A 17571-nucleotide genomic window follows, 5' to 3' on the forward strand; every position below is an offset into this window, starting at 1 on the left:
TTAATATGTATTTTTTTAAATTTAGTGTGATGTCAATTCTGTTTATTACAATAAAAAGGGTATGGATAAGACTGGTAGGTCTTCCAGAGACAGAGCTAAGGCTCAGAGATTATGCCATGAGGTGGGGAATCACACGGCTAGCAAGGCCGGGGGCAGGCGTCCTGGCTCTCTGTGGCTCCTCGCGCTGACGTGCATGGAGGGCTCTCTCTGTAGCAGGCACTCCCTAAAGACTCGACGTGTGTTTCCTCATTTACTCCTAGGAGCACCCTGGGCGGCAGGTGGTATCACCAGGGCCAGTTTACAGATGAGGACATGGAGGCAAGGAGAAATGGGTCACCTGTCGGAGAGCTCAGGGAGCGAGGGACAGCCAAAGCCAGGGCCCAACCTGGGACTGGACTTCATGGTCTGAGATCTTGATAAGGATGCTCCTTAGCTTTCCTGGGGGGCAGTGGGCCGGGCACAGGAAGGCCACACGTTCTCAGAATTTTATAAAGCTGAGTAGGTCAAGTTGAACCGGAGACCCTACTGAATGCCATGACCACAAGGAGAGCTGCTGTTCACCTGCAGCTCTGACCCTGGCCCTTCGGCCAATGCTGTACTATGGAGTTGGTTGCATCACGGAGCAGGCCTGAGCTTGCCCCCTGGGCTCTCAGAGAATCCCAAGCCTCCTCTGCCTCTCCTCTTCATCTTGCATCCCCTCAACCACGCTGGTCTCAGCATCCTTCACTCTGCAAATGAGAGGCTTGGATAAGTACACAGTGCACCCGATGGGACCAGATCCCCCTCACTCCTGGGCAGGTTCTCAGGACACCCTAAAATTTGGCAAGTCCCCTGCGTCCTGAGTCTATACTCAGTGAACCCCCCTGGAACAGGGATGAACCAGCTCACACAGTGAGCTCCCACTAGGGTCTGAGAAATGTGTGAGTTCTTTTCCAAAGTAGATTTTGCCAGCAGCACATCAGCTCAGCCAATGTCCCCTTAGCATAGCCTCTGCCTCAGCTGGGACAGAGTGAAGACAGGCCACCCGCCAGGTCTGGGAACCCTGGGCAGCAGACGTTGCCCTTGGTGGTGTTGCGTTTTCTCGGGGCTCCTGTTTGGAGGTGCTGAGGGTGCTGACAAGACCAATCCCCGCTGGCCTGCAGGCAGTGAGGAAACAGAAGGGCTGCCAGCGACTCCAGAAAGACAAGACTAAGAAGGATGGGGAGATGTGTACGGGCCGGACAAGCCTACAGGCATTCCAGGCTGGGGTCACCGGCTTTTTTGGAACAATTGGTGAAAGCCAGAGATTTCTCTCCTCTTAAATGCACACACAGACATAATTTGCTTAAGGGAACTTATATAAGGACCACATCTTGGAATTTCTGCTCTAGTGAGACCCCGTTCTTTGATCAAGATCCAATGGGTCTTCAAGCCGGATCTTCCTAGGATCTTTCTCCTGCACCTGAGGCTCACTTTGCTGCTGGCATCATTTTGCAATGGTTTTTTAAAAAGGTGGATCTTTAGACCAGCAATGGAGTTTCTTGGAAATGCAAATTTTTCACTCTTCACAAAGACTAAATGAATTAGAAACTCCAGGGTGGGACCCAGTATTGGCACAAGCCCTCCCAGTGGCCATGGGATCACTTGAGTTTGAGAAGGGCTGTTGTAAGCCACTGTCCTTGTGCTGTGTCTGCCCTCATAGACACCATGCGGATGGCACACGGTAAGGGCTCACTGTCACTAGCGATGGCAGCAAGTTTCCCTGATTCCCCGGGTCAGTGTTTGCGAGACTCGGTTACTGAGACTCCATGGTACAAGTATCTTGAGGCTGGTTTCTACCTACACCAGGGCCTGAGATGAGGCTTAGCTCTGCTAGGCAGAGGAGAGGGCCTGGTCTTGAGACAAGTGTCCAGAAACCTTCAAACAGAGAGGGAGCCGGAGAAACATCAAACCTGGGGCACCTGTCCAGGCAACAAGGCCCTGGCCACATGGTGCATGAGAGACAGGTGGTAGGGAGTAGCGTGGCCAGCATGGATGCCCAGGGCTCGCAGAAGCCCACTTCCACCAGGCTCTGCAGGCTGCCCGCTCCTCTCTTTGCCTGATCCTCACCAGCCCTGGCAGAGTCTGTGGAAGCCTACCAGAGACTTCCTTGCTGGGCTGTTAGGGGAGAGGAACGGCCACTTTTAATTTTTAATGATTCTCCAACTTTTGGGAGGTTGGAAGAAGTTAGTTAGATTACTTCTTGTGTGTTGGGTGTTTGTGGCGGCGGCGGCGGCGGCGGTGGTGGTGGTGGGGAGATTTAATTCCATGCCACTCACCGAAGCCAAATTCCCACAGATTCACTCCTGAGGCACAGGAAGCATTAAAAAAAAAATAGTAATTATTTGGAAGGTTGCAGGGGGAGATTTTTCTGTAATTCCTCCTGTCTCATATTGATCAGTTTCTTAAACATTTAAACAAATTTGATTTTTTAAGGTGGGACAGAAAAGAGACACCTGTTTAATGCTTTTTTTTTTTTTTTTTTTAAGTACCTGCTTTGTTTTCTGTTGGAGAGTGATGATGATCGCCATGCACCTTGCATCTGCTACAGGAGCAAGTTTTCAGGTTTTTCTTCCAAACCTCAGCCAGCCTGGGGGAATACAGAAACACCCAGTATCTCTCTTGTCATCATCCAGGGCAGGTCCTTCACACTTTTAATTTAAACTTTTTTGGGGGGGAATGTGAGAAAAAAGAAAAAACAAAAAACCCTTCCAAACTTTCTCAAGTCACAAGGAGGCAGCTTTCCAAATTTAAAAAAAAAATCTGATTTTTCAGGATATTGGAAAGAAGTATTCTCATTCACCTCTTGTTTCCACATAGAGGCAACTTTCTCAAGCAACTCTTTCAAAGTCAACTTGACTGGGGGATATAGGGGAACCACGTTAACCTTTGACCTGCTCTGGTTCTACAACAGGGCCAGTTTCTCAAACTTTTATTTTAAAAAACATACCTGATTTTTTTTTTTTTAATTGGGCAGGGGTAGTGCGAAAGAGTATGCATTTCTCCTAAAAGCAGATCCTCAAATCCGTGTTTTTAAAAATCGGTCTGGATGGGGGGCAAGGAAGGGTCCCCTTCACCCCTGCCGTCTGATACGGGGGCGGGTTCCCCAAACTTTGATCCCCTTGGGTGAGAGGTGGCAGGGCCAACAGCCACACTCCCGGTCCGCCTGCCAGGCTTCCACGAGGCCAGCTCTGCAGAACTTTTATGTAAAAATCCATCTCATTTTTGGGGGGGGTGTGGGAGGGGGTGCAGAGTTCCTATTAACCCCTTGCGCTCCGCCAGGAGCCGGCTCCCCAAACTTTTCTCCCACCGTGCACATGACATTTGCGAAGGGCTGGAGGCCGCGGGGCGCCGCGGGGCGGGCGTGGGGGGCGCGCACAGGGCAGGGCGCGGCGCGGGAAAGTTTGGGGGGCGGGCGTGCGGCGGCCCGGGGGGCTGGCGGACGGGCGCGCCCCGGGGCCGGCCGGCTTTGTGTGCGGCGCGGAGGCCGGCGGCGCCGAGGCCGAGGCCGAGGCCCGGAGCTCGCGGGCCGCGCGGCGAGGCCGGCCCGGGGGCGGGCAGGGCGGCGGGGGGCGGCGGCGGCCCCGCGAGGGGCGGCTCGGCGGCGGCGGCAGCGGCGGCGGCGCGGCCGGAGCGGGCCGGGGGTGGGGGCGAGGGCCGGCGCCCCCCCCGCGCGCCCCCCGCGCCCCCGCCCCCCCGGCCTGAGCGGGGCGGGCGGAGGAGGGAGCGGCGGCGGCGGCGGCGGCGGCGGCAGCGGCGGCGGCGGCGGCGGCGGCATTGTGCGCGCACCAGCAGCCCGGCCCGGGAGGAGCAGGACGCGCCGGGGCCGCCTCCTCCCGCACGGACCCATGAACCAGCCGGGCGGCGCGGCGGCTCCGCAGGTACGACGGGGGGCCGGGGGGCATGCACCGCGCGGGGGCCTCGGGGGGCCGGGGCCCGGGGCGCTGCGCCACTTCATTGCAAGATTTGCAGAATGCAAAGTGCCTGGGCGCGTTTGCGGGCTTTTTGTGGGCGCCAGCGCGGGGCTCGGGGTCCGGGGAGCACCCCCCCGGGGCGCTGCGGGCTGCGACGGGGGGCGGGGGTGGCGAGGGGGGCCGCGGCGGGCCCCCAGCCGGCGCCCCCGCCAGCCCCGGGCTCGGACCGGAGCCCAGAAAACAAAGCGACGAGAGGACAGAGCAGCCATTTCAGTTTGGACAATTCACATTTTGCAAAAATGCAGCCCCTTCCAGCTCTCCCCCCTCCCCCTCAAATTGGCAATTTCCCCCGACCCTGTCCGCGCTCGGGGTCCCCGACGACCCCCCAGGAGGGTTTTCCTTCGGGCCTCCCCCCGTCTTTGCTACAATCTTATTTTTTTTAAGGCCATATTTCCCTTTCTCAATTTTTTTTTCTAATTTTTCTTCAAACGGTAGTTTTTTCCCATTAAAACGACGCCACCTAGAGGATACTATTTTGTAAATAAAAAAAGAAATTAAAATTGAAAAGAAATATTTTTTATTTCTTATTTTTTCGAAAGTTTGCCCTGCAAAGCAGTGGAGGGCGAAGGGATTCTTTTTTTTTTCCTTTTTGGGGGGTGAAAATTTCCCCTTTGATCTTTCCAGGAACGCGGGGACAATTTTTATTTCTGAAGCCAAATCCAGATAATATGTAAATGAAAATTAAGCTGGAATTTGAATGAATTCAGTTCTTGAAGGGGAAAAAGGGAAAAACCTCCTAAAAGCAAAGTCAGCTGGACTGCCCAAGTCATTTTAGTTTGAGAAAAAAACTAATTGGAATGAGGAAAGGAGGGAGATCATTGAGTTTAGGGAAAACTGGGGGAATTGGCTTTATGAAGCAATTAGAAATTGTACTTCATTGTAATTTGGAACTTGGGTAGCTCAGCGGGCAAAAAAGACTAATTTCACCATTTGACAATATTTAAAGTTTTTCTATTCCCAAGAAGGAGGGATTTCAAAGAGAAAATAGACCCTAAAATGTTGCCATTGGACACACCCAAAAATTGTAGTTTTTTTTTTTAAATTTTGCATTTACATTTTGCTGCCTATAAATCTCAAGATTCTAAAGAAAAACAGAAACTGGAAAAGTTCGAGTGAAATTCTGCCTTTCTTTTTTCTGCATTTACTGGGTTTTGTGTGTGTGTGTATGTGTGTGTGTGTCTGTGTGTTTTGTTTTGATGGAATAATTAAGATTGTTTTCTGATTTTGTTTCCTGAAAGGTGTAGGCATTTCTTTCTTGTTGTTTTATCCAGAAAATGCCAGGAGCCCTTTTTTGAACAATATTCAGTGGAAAAAATGTAAATTCATCCAGTATACCAATTGAGTAGCCCACAGATTTGTAGGAGAGACCGCCATTAAAATAAGATATGCATAATTAACATTATTATGAAAAAACTAACAGTGGATTCACAGAAGCTCATTTTTTATGACGTGAACCGAATCAGTTGATGAAGACAAGGGTTGAGGAGTCCTTGGTGGGGAGGAAATTCTTCCTTCTCTGTCTTGTTCACTCTTCCAATTTGAAAAATTTGTTATTTTTTTTTTTTAAATCCAGATTGGTTCCAGGCCTCTTTGATTGTGATGTGGAGGAGTTGGTAGTTCATTAACACTGAGTATTTGTAACAAATTTGATGACTTTGAAAGGGGGCAAAAATCCATTGGCCTACATCATTTTTTTTTTTTTGGGGGGGGAGGATTTTGTGATCACACACACATACAAAAAAACCAACAAATTTTACTGACTTAACAAGAAAGAAAGATAGAAGGGGGCAAGGCACAGAGAGAGATTCTCAATCGGAGCCCTCTTTCCTGGTGAAACATTTTGCTGAAGGAATGGGGTAAAACTCCCACTCAGCTGATTTTAGCAGCAAAATTTATTTTTTTAAGGGGAAAAAAAAACTACAAACAAAAGCCAAAGGCAAGGGTACCTGTGTTTAGAATATGAAAGCATCTGTGACAGCAGGATTTGATGTGGAATTCTTGACTGTAAAATGAATCAAATGAAGGTAAAACAACAACAAGAAAAAAAATTTTTTTTTCAGAAGGCCAATATTGACTGGGTTGAAATTTGACAGGTGAGAAAAAGGTGCTCACTGGAAGGTGAAGGGTTATTTGGGATAAATTAGTATCTGGTTGAACTTGCTGGAGATTTTGGGCCAAAAAAAAAAAGTTGCAATTTTTCCGGCTCAGAAGGAGTCTATGTGTAATACATGCAGGGTGGGCTCCTATGGGTGGGAGGGTTCCCTTAGGCAAGGATACAAAACCCTGTGCTGTCTCAGAAGAATCAGTGGCCCCAGGTCATAGGTTCCTAACCCTGTTTTGCGGAAATTGGGAATTCTAAGGGGACAGGAACGCGATGACTCACATTCGACGGTGGCCAAGGTTCGACATTTCTCATCATCGCCATTGCATTTGGGGGGTTTTATTTTATTTTATTTTATTTTTAAGTAATGAAATCTTGCGGGGCTGACTGGCCACATTCTGACATATTTGGAATGAGCTTGCTTTTTTTTTAAATAGCATAATTAAAAAAATTTTTTTTCTATTGAATTATTTAGGCCGATTCCTAGGACGGTCAAGGAATTTCTAATTTCCAAGGGGCTCTGGAGACCTCCTGAGGTGGGAGGCCTGGCCAGGGCCGGGTGGCTCGAGGTAGGGGCCACTGAGCACAACTCAGGGTTGCAGATAACAGGTTATTTCTGGTGCCAGGAATAAAAATAATTGCAGCATATCCCTTTGTGTGGCCTGGATCTCCTGACACACAACTCAAGAGTATTTCTCATCCATTTTGCAGAAATTTTGTTTTCTCGTCTGTGGTTTCTAGGGAACCCATGGGTAGAAATTGAAAAATCATTTCTGTTTTTCTAGATGTGCTTTTTTGTTTTTTAAATTGGTTATTCTGGTCATGTTTGTTGTAAAGGAAGCAGAGGTGCATGCTGGTCCGGCGGGGGCGGGGCCAGTCTCCTTTTGTTTCTATGGGTGTCCCCCTCTGGATGGAGGTCTGCCTGGGCCCCCTGTCTCGCACCTCCTGTTTGAGATGCCGGTGTGACCAGAACTGGGGACAGGAGCTAATTTTGATTTGTGTGTGTGCTCGCCACCCTCTCACAATATTGGGGGGAAGATGTGGCAAATTGGACTCGAGGGGTGGTAATTTGATGATGGGCTGAGTTAGTTTGGTGAAGGGTCATTTATATTTAGTTTCACAGTGGAGACTCTTATTACTTAATGTTTTGCTTTTCTGCCTAAGGAGTTTTTTTTTTTTTTTTTTTTTCCCCCTTCTAATAAGGTTTGAAATTTCAAGGGCCTGCTTTATAGCTTGACGTGGGCCCAAGCTAGGATAAAGGGTTTGCTTCTATGTTCAGCCCTGCATGGAGGTGAACTTGAACAAGGGTTCTTGCTGGTGTAGAAGGGAAGCCACGGAAGATGGCTGGTCAGTGTGAGGCTGACCTCAGTCTGGTCCTCGAAAGTAAACAGCCAATGGCAGCTCTGACGCTGCTCCGGAGTCACATACAGTTCTCACTTTGACTCAGCCCTTGGCACGCCGCCGTCTCTCAGCCCAGACTCCTTCCCTCTGGTTGGTGGGTTTGGGGAAGAACTTCCTGGCCGTGTTCCGCTGTGGTGTGCAAGCTGACTTGGCGTGGCCGTGAGCTCGGATGTTTCACGTCACTCGTGTCTCCTCCCTGGTGATGATGGGCAGAAGTGGCTGCGCGTGGGTCCTCCGGAGCCCCAGCTCACCCAGGGTCTTGCTGGGTGACCTTGGGCCAATCACTTTTTCCCTCGAAGCCTCCAGGGGTGCTGCTTTTAGGAAACGAACGCTTTGTAACCAGTGGGTTTCATTTGTGGTTCATTTGTAGCTGCCCCCATCCCTGTGTTGAGAAGGATTCCGAGGCCACATCTGGACTCCCATAGGCTGGAGAGAGGGGTGCCATGGTCAGATAGCAGAGTGAATGTGATTGGGGCGTGTACCTCTTAATTACCACCCCCCAGCTAGACCTCAAATTACAGCCCATTAGTGGGTTGTGAAATCAACTTAGTGAGCCACAGTCAGCATTTTTTTTTTAAGAATAGAAGATAGAAGAACAAAAATAGCAGAGTTAGAGCACAGGGCGCAGGTAGGGATTGTCTCAGGGAACTTGTTTGTTTATATCTGCAGATGTGGGATGCAAGGACTCCTGCCAGGTGCGCCGCCCTGGTGGACCGCTGGGGGACTGCATTGTGTGTCGCAGAGACTTTATTTTCTCCTTCATTTCGCTGGTGAGGCAGGGGTCTTGTGCCATGTGTTTGGTCCTCTGGTTGAGCTTGGCTCAGGGGCTGCCCTGGAAGAAGACTCCGTTGCATGGGTGCTCGGGCCCCACCCCCAGCCTGTGGGGCTCGGCTTAGGCTGGAAGGGCAGGTGCTGGTTGGAAGGCAGTGTTTTTGCTGCGTCTGTGTTACCTGGAGATTGGGAAGGTGCTGCGGCATCCCTGTCCCCATGACTTCTAGTCCCCACCTTGAGTTGAAATTGCTGGGGAGACTTTTCTGGACTTAGAGAGCTCCTTTCTGGGCCGAGTTTTCATCAGGTTCTCTGTGTGTGTCTGCAGTTTTGTGTGCATACCTTTCCTTCAGAATTCCAAAATTGCCCTTTTTTTTTAAAAAAGAAAAATTATTTATTTGAAAGGCAGAGTTATAGAGAGGTGGGGACAGAAAGACATCTTCCACTGGTTCACTCCCCAGATGGCGGCAACAGCGCATTAGCAGGGGAGCCGGATTGGAAATAGAATAGTCGGGACTTGAACCAGCACCCACATGGGATGCCTGCACCACAGACAGTGGCCACACTGCACCGCAACGCCGGCCCCCAAATTGCTCTTAGTTCCCTCATGGTTTAAATGTATCAGGCCAGCACTATCCCACAGAAACAGAATTTAAGTGGCATAACACAAGCCATGTATGTAATTTTAAATTTCCTAGTAGTATATTAAAAAAATGAAACAGGTGACATTGATTTTAATAATAGAGTTTATTTAATGCAGTGTGTCCACAATACTGACATTTCCACGTGCCATCCGTATGAAAAATTATTAATGTGGCATTTTGCATTCTTTTTGAGGGAGGGGTGTAGTCTAGTGATCTGATGTGTGTTTTCCTCCTCCAGCATATCTGAGTTCTGAGTGGCCACGGCTCCTGTGCTCAGGAGCCACGCGTGGCCGGTGGCTGCCGTCTCAGATGGTATCATGCCAGACCGATGTTCCGTCTGGTCCTGGTTACTGGTTAGCCTCCAAAGGTTCTCGGTGCCTCTTGGGTCTTTTGGTTTTGCTGGCGCGACTTCCTACCTGCGTCCCAACTGCTGCGAGGCATCTCAGCCTGCAGTGGTGGTAGGTTCTACCCATTCAGCTCCCCCTGGCTCCTGGGGTCCACCCCTCCCTCTTCATTTTCCCAAAGGGAATCTCCTGCCAGGACACCGTAGTTGACATTGCCAAATGATGGCCAGAAACTCCGAAAGGACACGGGGCAGCTTGTGTGCTGGTGAAGTGTGAGGCTGAGAGGAGGCTGCAGATTTCAGAGGGCAGAAGTTGCTAGGACGAGGATCGGGGTCCCAGGGAAAGGAGGGCCTCAGAAGGGAAAAGTTCCATTTCCAAAGTGAAAACTTAGAAATCCTGGGAAATCTCCCCAGACACACAGGAATGGCCGAAGTCGTCCCCAGTTGGCAAAAGGGAAAGCTGAATTTGAGGTCAGCCAGGCCAGAGTTGGAAATCCAACCTCATGGCATGGTCAGCCTTGGGTTGCTTTGGGAAAGTCACTTCCGGCTTTTGGAACCACAGCTTCTGCATCTGGAAAGAGGAGGGTAATGATCTTGACCTTGAAAGGTTGTCTGAGGACTGAATGAAGTGCAAGCACCCAGCCTGGCAGAGGTTTTTAGAAGGGGGCAGCATGTGCCACTGGATGTGCATTTGGGGCGATTGGAGTCCTGCAGACAACACCTGATGGCAAGTGTTCACTTTTTTTGGTTGTTTTAAAACAGACTCAGGACACAACTTTCTTGTCAAAGTGTTCTCCAGGCTTTCTTTCCAGGGTGCTCCAGCTCCTTTGAATATTTCTGGATTTGTTTCTGAGCCTGTGGCAGAGTCTTTAAAAGGCATAAACCTTAATCACGGTGAACCGTGTACCTTTCAGCTGCTGCACACGCTGGGCGCCCCCCACCTGTCTGCCCTCTCTGTCATTCATCTCTGCTCCACGAGGCTGTCCTTAGGATGAGTTGCACCTCCTCTTCTGTGAGCCTCTTCCCACCTCCCCGGGTGGGGTTAATCCCCCTGTGTCTGCTCCTGGTACTCCCCAAACTCTGCGGCCACCCAGAGAGTTGCTGGTCTGTGTCTCCGTTTCTCTGGCCAATTTGTGAATTCCCTGAAGGTGGAGATCATGGCTTCTTCATTTTAGGGTCTGGCACAGAGCGGCAGCTCAATGCATATTTGATGACTTAATTTGATTTTTGGAAATTGCTCAGATCAGTCGAATTTGAGTGACTCATTTGGGTTTGACCATTTGGCCAAAAGCAGCGTCTTGTTAAGGCCCCATGGTACCTTACCTTATCTTTTCTTTTCTTTTGAATGTTTATTTATTTATTTGAAAGGCAGAGTTAGAGAGAGAGAGAGAGAGAGAGAGGTCCTCCATCCGCTGGTTCACTCCCTAAATGGCTACAACGGCCAGAGCTGGGCTGATCCAAAGCCAGGAGCTTCTTCTAAGCCTCCCTTGCGGGTGTAGGGGCCCAAGGACTTGGACCGTCTTCTGCTGCTTTTCCAGGCCATCAGCAGAGAGCTGGATCGGAAGTGGAGCAGCCAGGACTAGAATTGGCGCCCATATGGGATGCTGGCACTGCAGGAGGTGGCTTTACCTGCTATGCCACAGTGCGGCCCTGGCACCTTTTCTTTCTTTTCTTTTCTTTTCTTTTCTTTTCTTTTCTTTTCTTTTCTTTTCTTTTCTTTCTTTCTTTCTTTGTTTCTTCCTTCCTTCCTTCCTTCCTTCCTTCCTTCCTTCCTTCCTTCCTTCCTTTCTTTCTTTCTTTTAAGATTTATTTATTTATTTGAAAGTCAGAGTTACACAGAGAGAGAAAGAGAGGCAGAGAGAGAGAAGTCTTCCATCTGCTGGTTTACTCTCCTGATGGCTGCAACGGCCGGAGCTGTGCTGATCCGAAGCCAGGAGCCAGGAGCTTCTTCTGGGTCTCCCAATGCAGGTACAAGGGCCCAAGGACTTGGGCCATCTTCTACTGTTTTCCCAGGCCACAGCAGAGAGCTGGTTTGGAAGGGAGCAGCCAGGGCTCGAACCGGTGCCCATATGGGACTCCGGCACTGCAGGAGGTGGCTTTACCTGCTATGCCACAGCTCCGGCCCCGGCACCTTTTCTTAACAGCTGGCTCTGAGGTCCGTGGCTCCTTGAAATGGTACATGCACAGGGGTCCTCAGGCGGGAAGACGCTCCTTGACTTGATGTGTCTTGAGGAAGTTTTCATAAGTTCCTCTCACCATAAGTTTCTCCTCATCCACTAATGTAAAGTTTGTCTTTCTGATGATGGGGGTGGCATCTGGGGTCATCATTCCGATGGCTAAGCGGCAGGGGTGGTGAGGCCGGCACTGCCTTCCTGGGGCTGGAGAAGGGCTCCCGCAGTGTCCAGGATTTGTGGGAGGGGCTGGTCCTCCTAGCCAAGTGCCCAGAAGTGGACATAGGGGCTCCTTGCAGAACCTTGGGCACACAGATATGATAACCTGAAGTGGCTGGGTGTGTGATTTGATGCTGCATCAGACCTCCTCTTTGGTTGGATTCTTGTTTGTAAGATGCCAAAGGCTCAAGGAAAATTTATGGCAGAAAACTCAGACCATTCTGTGTATCTGCTGAGTGGGTTTGTGTGTGTGTGTGTGTGTGAGTTTCCTACAACACCAGACTTTTTAACACTGCATGGCCTCACTCAACAGGTGAGCACAGAATCCCAGTGGAAGGTAGACCAGGTGTCCTCAGTGTTCATGTCCCCAAACGTCCATGTTTCTGAATTGTGGATGTGCCTGGTGGTAGATGGATTCCTTTAGGGAACTATTTCCCCTGCTTGTTATTAACAGATAACTGTCACAAACTTGCTGGTGCATCGCCCAGCCTCAGACATTGTGGTGTTGCGGGAGTGGGGTGTCGTTTGTGCTGGTGTTGTGGAGTGCCAGGGAGTGCCAGACTCTGCTTTTTTTAAAAATTTATTTATTTATGTATTTATCTGACAGAGTTAGACAGAGAGAGACAGAAAGGTCTTCCTTCCATTGGTTCACCCCTCAAATGGCTGCTACGGCCAGCGCTAGGCTGATCCGAAGCCAGGAGCAAGGTGCTCCCTCCTGGTCTCCCATGTGGGTGCAGGGGCCCAAGCACCTGGCCATCCTCCACTGCCCTCCTGGGCCACAGCAGAGAGCTGGACTGGAAGAGGAGCAACCAGGACTAGAACCCGGAGCCCATATGGGATGCCAGCGCCGCAGGCGGAGGATTAGCCAAGTGAGCCATGGCACCAGCCCCAGACTCTGCTTTTTTTTTTTACCTCCCTTATCCGGGGGCTTGGCTTCTCTTCCTGTGCAGCGAGGGTGTGGCTTCACCCGGGGAAGACACCTGCAGCTCCCACCTAACGCCTCTTTCCAGGGCGGCTTTGTTGCGCTATGTGATTTTGCAGAGGGTGTCTCCTCTGAAAGGCGTAAGGAGCCAGTGGGAGGGAAGAGGGGGCCTGTGAATGGGTGGTCCCTCTGTACAGCCACCCGAGGGGCTCTCGCCAATGGCAGGAGCCCACTGTGACATTCCAAGGGCAGAGAGAACAGATCAAAGTTGGAGGGGCAACTCTCCTGCACCCCTTGACCATTTTGTGCTGTTTGGCAAAGTGTTTCATTTCCCTGCACCTTATTTCCATACCTGTGAAGTAGGGATGATCCTGCTAATAATGGTGACAATGATAATGCCACACAGGGTTTGGAGGGTTAGGAGCCTTGGGAGAAGAAAGCTTAGTCAAGTGCCAGGGCCTTCCACCTGCAGCATGTCATTTGTACAGCTAGTCCAGGGATGGTAAACACATAACATACAGACTGCCACCCCCCTTTTTGAACCTGTGGCAGACATGACTAATCGATCATGGCAGTCTTTGCTACCAGGTCTGGCCAATGAATGGCTTTGGAGTGTATAGTATACTGCTGTCAGTCAGGTGGGATGTGAAGCCAACTTATCCTCACTGACCCAGTCATTCTCCTCCTTCCCTCACGTGCATATAAGCACGTGTGCACACAATGCGCGTACACACATACACACTGAGAAACTGAGGCTAGGCAGGAAGGTGGAGTGACATGCCAAAACTTCAGTGAACAGGCAGAGATCAGACTGAAAGCCTTAGATTTCTTAATTCCTCAACCACTGCTTTAGCTGTATGCACATACACTGTCAGAAGGAATTAAAATTAATTTGGTCTTGAGAAATAGCGAGAGAATCCTGGCTCCTCCCTTCCTTGTTATAATTAGATACCCTTGGGGCTGTCATCAAAGCCGGGGCTGGATGACCTGCTTCTCTGCCTGATCCTGGAGTGATCAGGTTTCAAAGGGGAGATGCTGGTGGCTGGGCGTGGGCGAGGGTACACCCCACGGGCACATGAGCTAGCCAGGCCCTGGGCTTCCTGGATGGTGACGCTGCTGATTGGCCCTGAAGCCCACGGCGAGTTCCTTGGTCTTCATCTCTGTGTGTGCGAAATGGGCTGGCCGTCATCTTTCGCAGAAACGAAAGGAGATCACAGGTTTGGGGAAGGTTTTTGAACTCTGGAGCCCCGCAGGTGCAGTGATTTTGTAATGTGTGTAATTTTTACAGCTGTATGAATGTATCTCTGATGGTTAATGCCATGTTGAGTCATTTGTGGGCACCTTGGGGGAGACTGAGACGCACAGACTGGTTCGCCCAGAAGATGAATTGACTCCTTAGCTTGTTGAATTTTTATCTTGTTGCCATCGTAGAGTTTAGAAATATTCCAAAGATTCCGTGGCCTCTCCCTCGGTCCGAACTCTCCAGTTTGGTTTAGCCCCCCGGCCTCCTCCCTTGTTCGCAGCTGGTGCAGCCCTGGCAGGCCCTGGGAACCCCTGGCCCAGCCTCTGTTTGTTCATCTGTGAAGTGGGAGGGCAGTCCATGCTTAGACCCCCACCAAGCTTCTTGTAAGAGCACCCCACGCGTGAACTGACCCCACCATCAGAGAGCTGGAGACACGCGTTGGCGACAACGCCTTTTCTGAAAAAGGAAAGGAGAGAGGCCGAGGTGAGGACAGTATTGAGTCGACAGAAAAATGATATAAATATTTTGGCTGACAAAGCAGAACGAGGCTTCATCTATAAGCTCAAGAGAATGAACGGAGTCAGGTGACACCGTGGCTTCGCAGTCTACCATAGAAAACACAGTAAAAACTGCTTTCTGCTGAAGCCAGCCCCGTGACGGGGCCGGACCTGGGGTCCCCAAAGGCCAGTCCCTGTCATCGGTTGGTGGGGGAGCCCCAGGGAGGAACAAAGCCCAGCAGCTCCCTCGTGGGTGCAAATGACTCGTGCCGAGGGAGAGAGCTTCCCGCAGGCCCTCGGCTCGCTCCAGGCTCGTGGTTTGCTGGAGAAGTTCAAAGTCAGAAGCTGTTTTGCCTTGCTGGGCAAATGGGTTATTGTCTAGGACAGCACGCCAGAGGAGTTAGCCGTTCTACCTCCGGGCTGTCCATCCTGCCGGACCGATTCCCATCTGCCCAGCATTTTTGTGGAACATCAGTGGAGTAAGGGTGGAAACTTCTGGTCCAGTGAAATGTTGCTGGGAGTTTGAATTTTTGCTGTGCTTCGGGCGCAGAGTTCTACAAGCCAGGTGGACAACCTCAGGGCCTTGGGAGTGCCCCAAGAGAATAGACAAAGGCCTATTTTTGGATGCTGGGGAAATTTGCTTTTCTTTCTTTCTTTCTTTCTTTCTTTCTTTCTTTCTTTCTTTCTTTCTTTCTTTCTTTCTTTCTTTCTTTCTTTCTTTCTTCTTCTTCTTCTTCTTCTTCTTCTTCTTCTTCTTCTTCTTCTTCTTCTTCTTTTTGAATTTCATCAGCTGGGAAAAATAACTGTAAAATGTTTTTCAGTGTGTTTACATGGGTGTTTCTTATAGTGTATGCTGGGAAAGCAGAAAGTGAAAGTGATCTGAAATAAAACTGAAACTGGCCTGAAAGGAGGCAGCAGGGAAGGGAAGCAGGCCCCCCCACCCCCACCCCGCACGGTGCTGGGCAAGCTGTAGGTGGAATTTACAAGGGGCTGCTCCTCTTATCTGAGAAGTCGGAGAGCTGGACAGGATCTAATCCCCGGCCAGCCATTACACGCTGGTAACCTCCAGCCACAGGTGGCTTTTGAGCCATTGAAATGTGGCCAGTCCATCCGCACAGCCTTTTAAAGGCTGTAAGAGATCACAGAAGCAATCGCTTTATTGAAATGACGATATTTTTTATATTGGTTAAATAAGATGTATTCTTTAAATGAATTTCATGATTTCTTTTCACTTTCTTTCTTTTTAAACAATGTGGCCATGAGAGAATTCGAGAGAGCGCCTGTAGGGCTAATGCGCGCTTCTGTTGGCCTCCTGTGTGCTGATCTGAGCTAACCTGCTCCCTCTACAGTCAAGGAGATGGAACTCCAGAGAGGGGCGGGAGCTTGCTCAGGGTTGCACAGCGGCTCAGCAGGGCCCTGGACGGAGGGCGCGGGACAGAGGATGATGAGGTGGTATAGGCATAGGCACAACCAAGGGGTTAGAGTGTAGGGAATTGTGGGCGTTTGTGAGGGGTGGGGAGGGAGGGAGGGCACACACACACACACAGTGAGATGAGAAATTCAGGCGAAAAATCTGATCATTTCCCTCTTGCTTGTTAGACATTTTGGAAGGCAGCAAATCCATCGAGAGGGGCCAAAGCAGATCTAAAAGATAGCCCCTGGCAGCCCTTCTGCCTGCCGTGAGACTGCAAATCGGGTCGGCCTTTGAGTTTGGACTGGGGCCTTTTGGAACCAAAGGCTGCTTTGGGCATAGACAGCCAGGTCACATCCGGGGCTGTGAATCCGGGGACCCGGGCATTTGGAAGCTGTCGTTCTGCCGAGCGAGTCTGCTCTCTGTCACGAATTGAGTGGCGTGGCTTCCGGACGGCCACACAGGGCATACACCCCCGCGGGCATAGCCGGCAGGGCAGGAGGTCGTCCAGCTCCTTCACTTTCAGCCTGGATCAGAGAGGTGCACTTGGGCCCCTGCCCTGGTGGGAACAGCAGCGTCTCTAACTTTCCAGGGCTTTATCCTGCCCCTGGTGTTTTGAAAGGAGTTTGAGCCACGTGTTGGAAACTCAGCTTCACAAGGTTTTGTTTTTAATCAGAAACTCTTTTTATCAAAAGGCTGCAGTTTTGCATTCTTATTTATTCTGCTTTATTTTTGCAGGATACATGTTTTTGCCCTTGAGGTAGAATCACTGCCCGTTTGTTGAGTGCTTATTATATGCCCAGCACTTGGCTGTAAGCAGTTCACTGCTGTTAGCTCATTTAGCACAGTCACCCTAAAAAGTAGGGGCCCCTTTTTTTTTTTTTAATAGGAGGGAGTTGAGGGTCAGAAGTCAAAGAAGTCCAGGGTTGGGTTGAAATGCAAGTGGACTCTCCCAACAGCTCTTCGCAGGTGTAGACACGGGTCATCCCATCTTAGAGTTGATGAAGGTGCCATGCCTTCCCCAGGATGTAGATTGGCGACTGGGCTGGGGCTCAAAGCCAGGTCTTCAAATCCTGCTGCCGATGGCCTCGGCCTGGCTCTGGTGGGTCCTGGCTCTGGTGGGTCCGTCTGATCCGTGCTGTCCTGGGCGGCTGCTCTCCCAACGCCGCGGCTGGGGCCCAGGATCCTGAGATCCCTGGCTCTTCAGGAGCCTCTGTGGCCAGCGGGTTGTGTGTTCCTGCACACAAAGCCTTTAATACGGCGTTTGAAAACAGTTGCAGAAGGTTTGCTGTAATTAATTACATTTGACATACTTGGAATCGGGGCCTCCCGGATTCCAAATGCAAATTTATGCCCAGACAGATGTAAGGTACGCTTGGAGCCAAGAGCTCTGGCATGTCCCAGCCAGGGCCCGCAGCCTCACTGGCTGCCCTGACAGCATGCCTCCAGGGCTGAACTCTTGGGATACTGGGAGCCCACAGGCTGTTGAAGGAGGGACAGCCCTGGGCTCAGGGCAAGAACCCTGCTCTGCAGTCCGGAGTGAGTTCCTTTTCTCTTTGGGTCTCAGTGTCCTCCACGCAATAAGGGGTGGGCCAGGAGGTGTCTGAGAAGGCACGAGCTGTGAGTGTGTTCACAGTCAGGTTCACGGGCAGGAGGGCAGTGAATCAGAGTTCGGGGCTTGGAGGACTGGCTCTTGGAGTCAGACAACCAAAGTGAGAGAGGCTTGGACCAGCTGGGTGAGCAGGAGGCCATGGGAACAGACGAGAGGTGTGCAGAGCACACGGGGTACATGACCTAGCCTAGGAGGGTGCTGGTTTTGGGGGCTGCCTGTGTAGGAGTCGTCCAGTCTGTGGCGGTCC

General features: G+C 50.8%; 1 protein-coding gene across 7 annotated transcripts in view; it reads left to right on the top strand.

Moving 5' to 3' along the window:
• Positions 1-3523: 3523 nt before the first annotated feature.
• The window catches only part of ZNF618 (zinc finger protein 618), a 183639-nt gene continuing 169591 nt past the window's right edge, over positions 3524-17571 (top strand). For 2 of the 7 annotated variants that reach the window (XM_051842734.3, XM_089319570.1), the window contains exon 1: positions 3524-3899. In XM_051842734.3, coding sequence (XP_051698694.2) covers positions 3867-3899 — 33 coding nt within the window. In that variant the 5' untranslated portion in view covers positions 3524-3866. The remainder of the gene's footprint in view (positions 3900-17571) is intronic. The other 5 variants (XM_051842741.3, XM_089319573.1, XM_051842755.3 and 2 more) reach the window with 3 other exon arrangements.

Source organism: Oryctolagus cuniculus, chromosome 1 (assembly GCF_051225735.1).
Source record: "Oryctolagus cuniculus isolate XC-2025 breed Fujian yellow rabbit chromosome 1, ASM5122573v1, whole genome shotgun sequence".
NCBI classification, from domain to species: Eukaryota; Metazoa; Chordata; class Mammalia; order Lagomorpha; family Leporidae; genus Oryctolagus; species Oryctolagus cuniculus.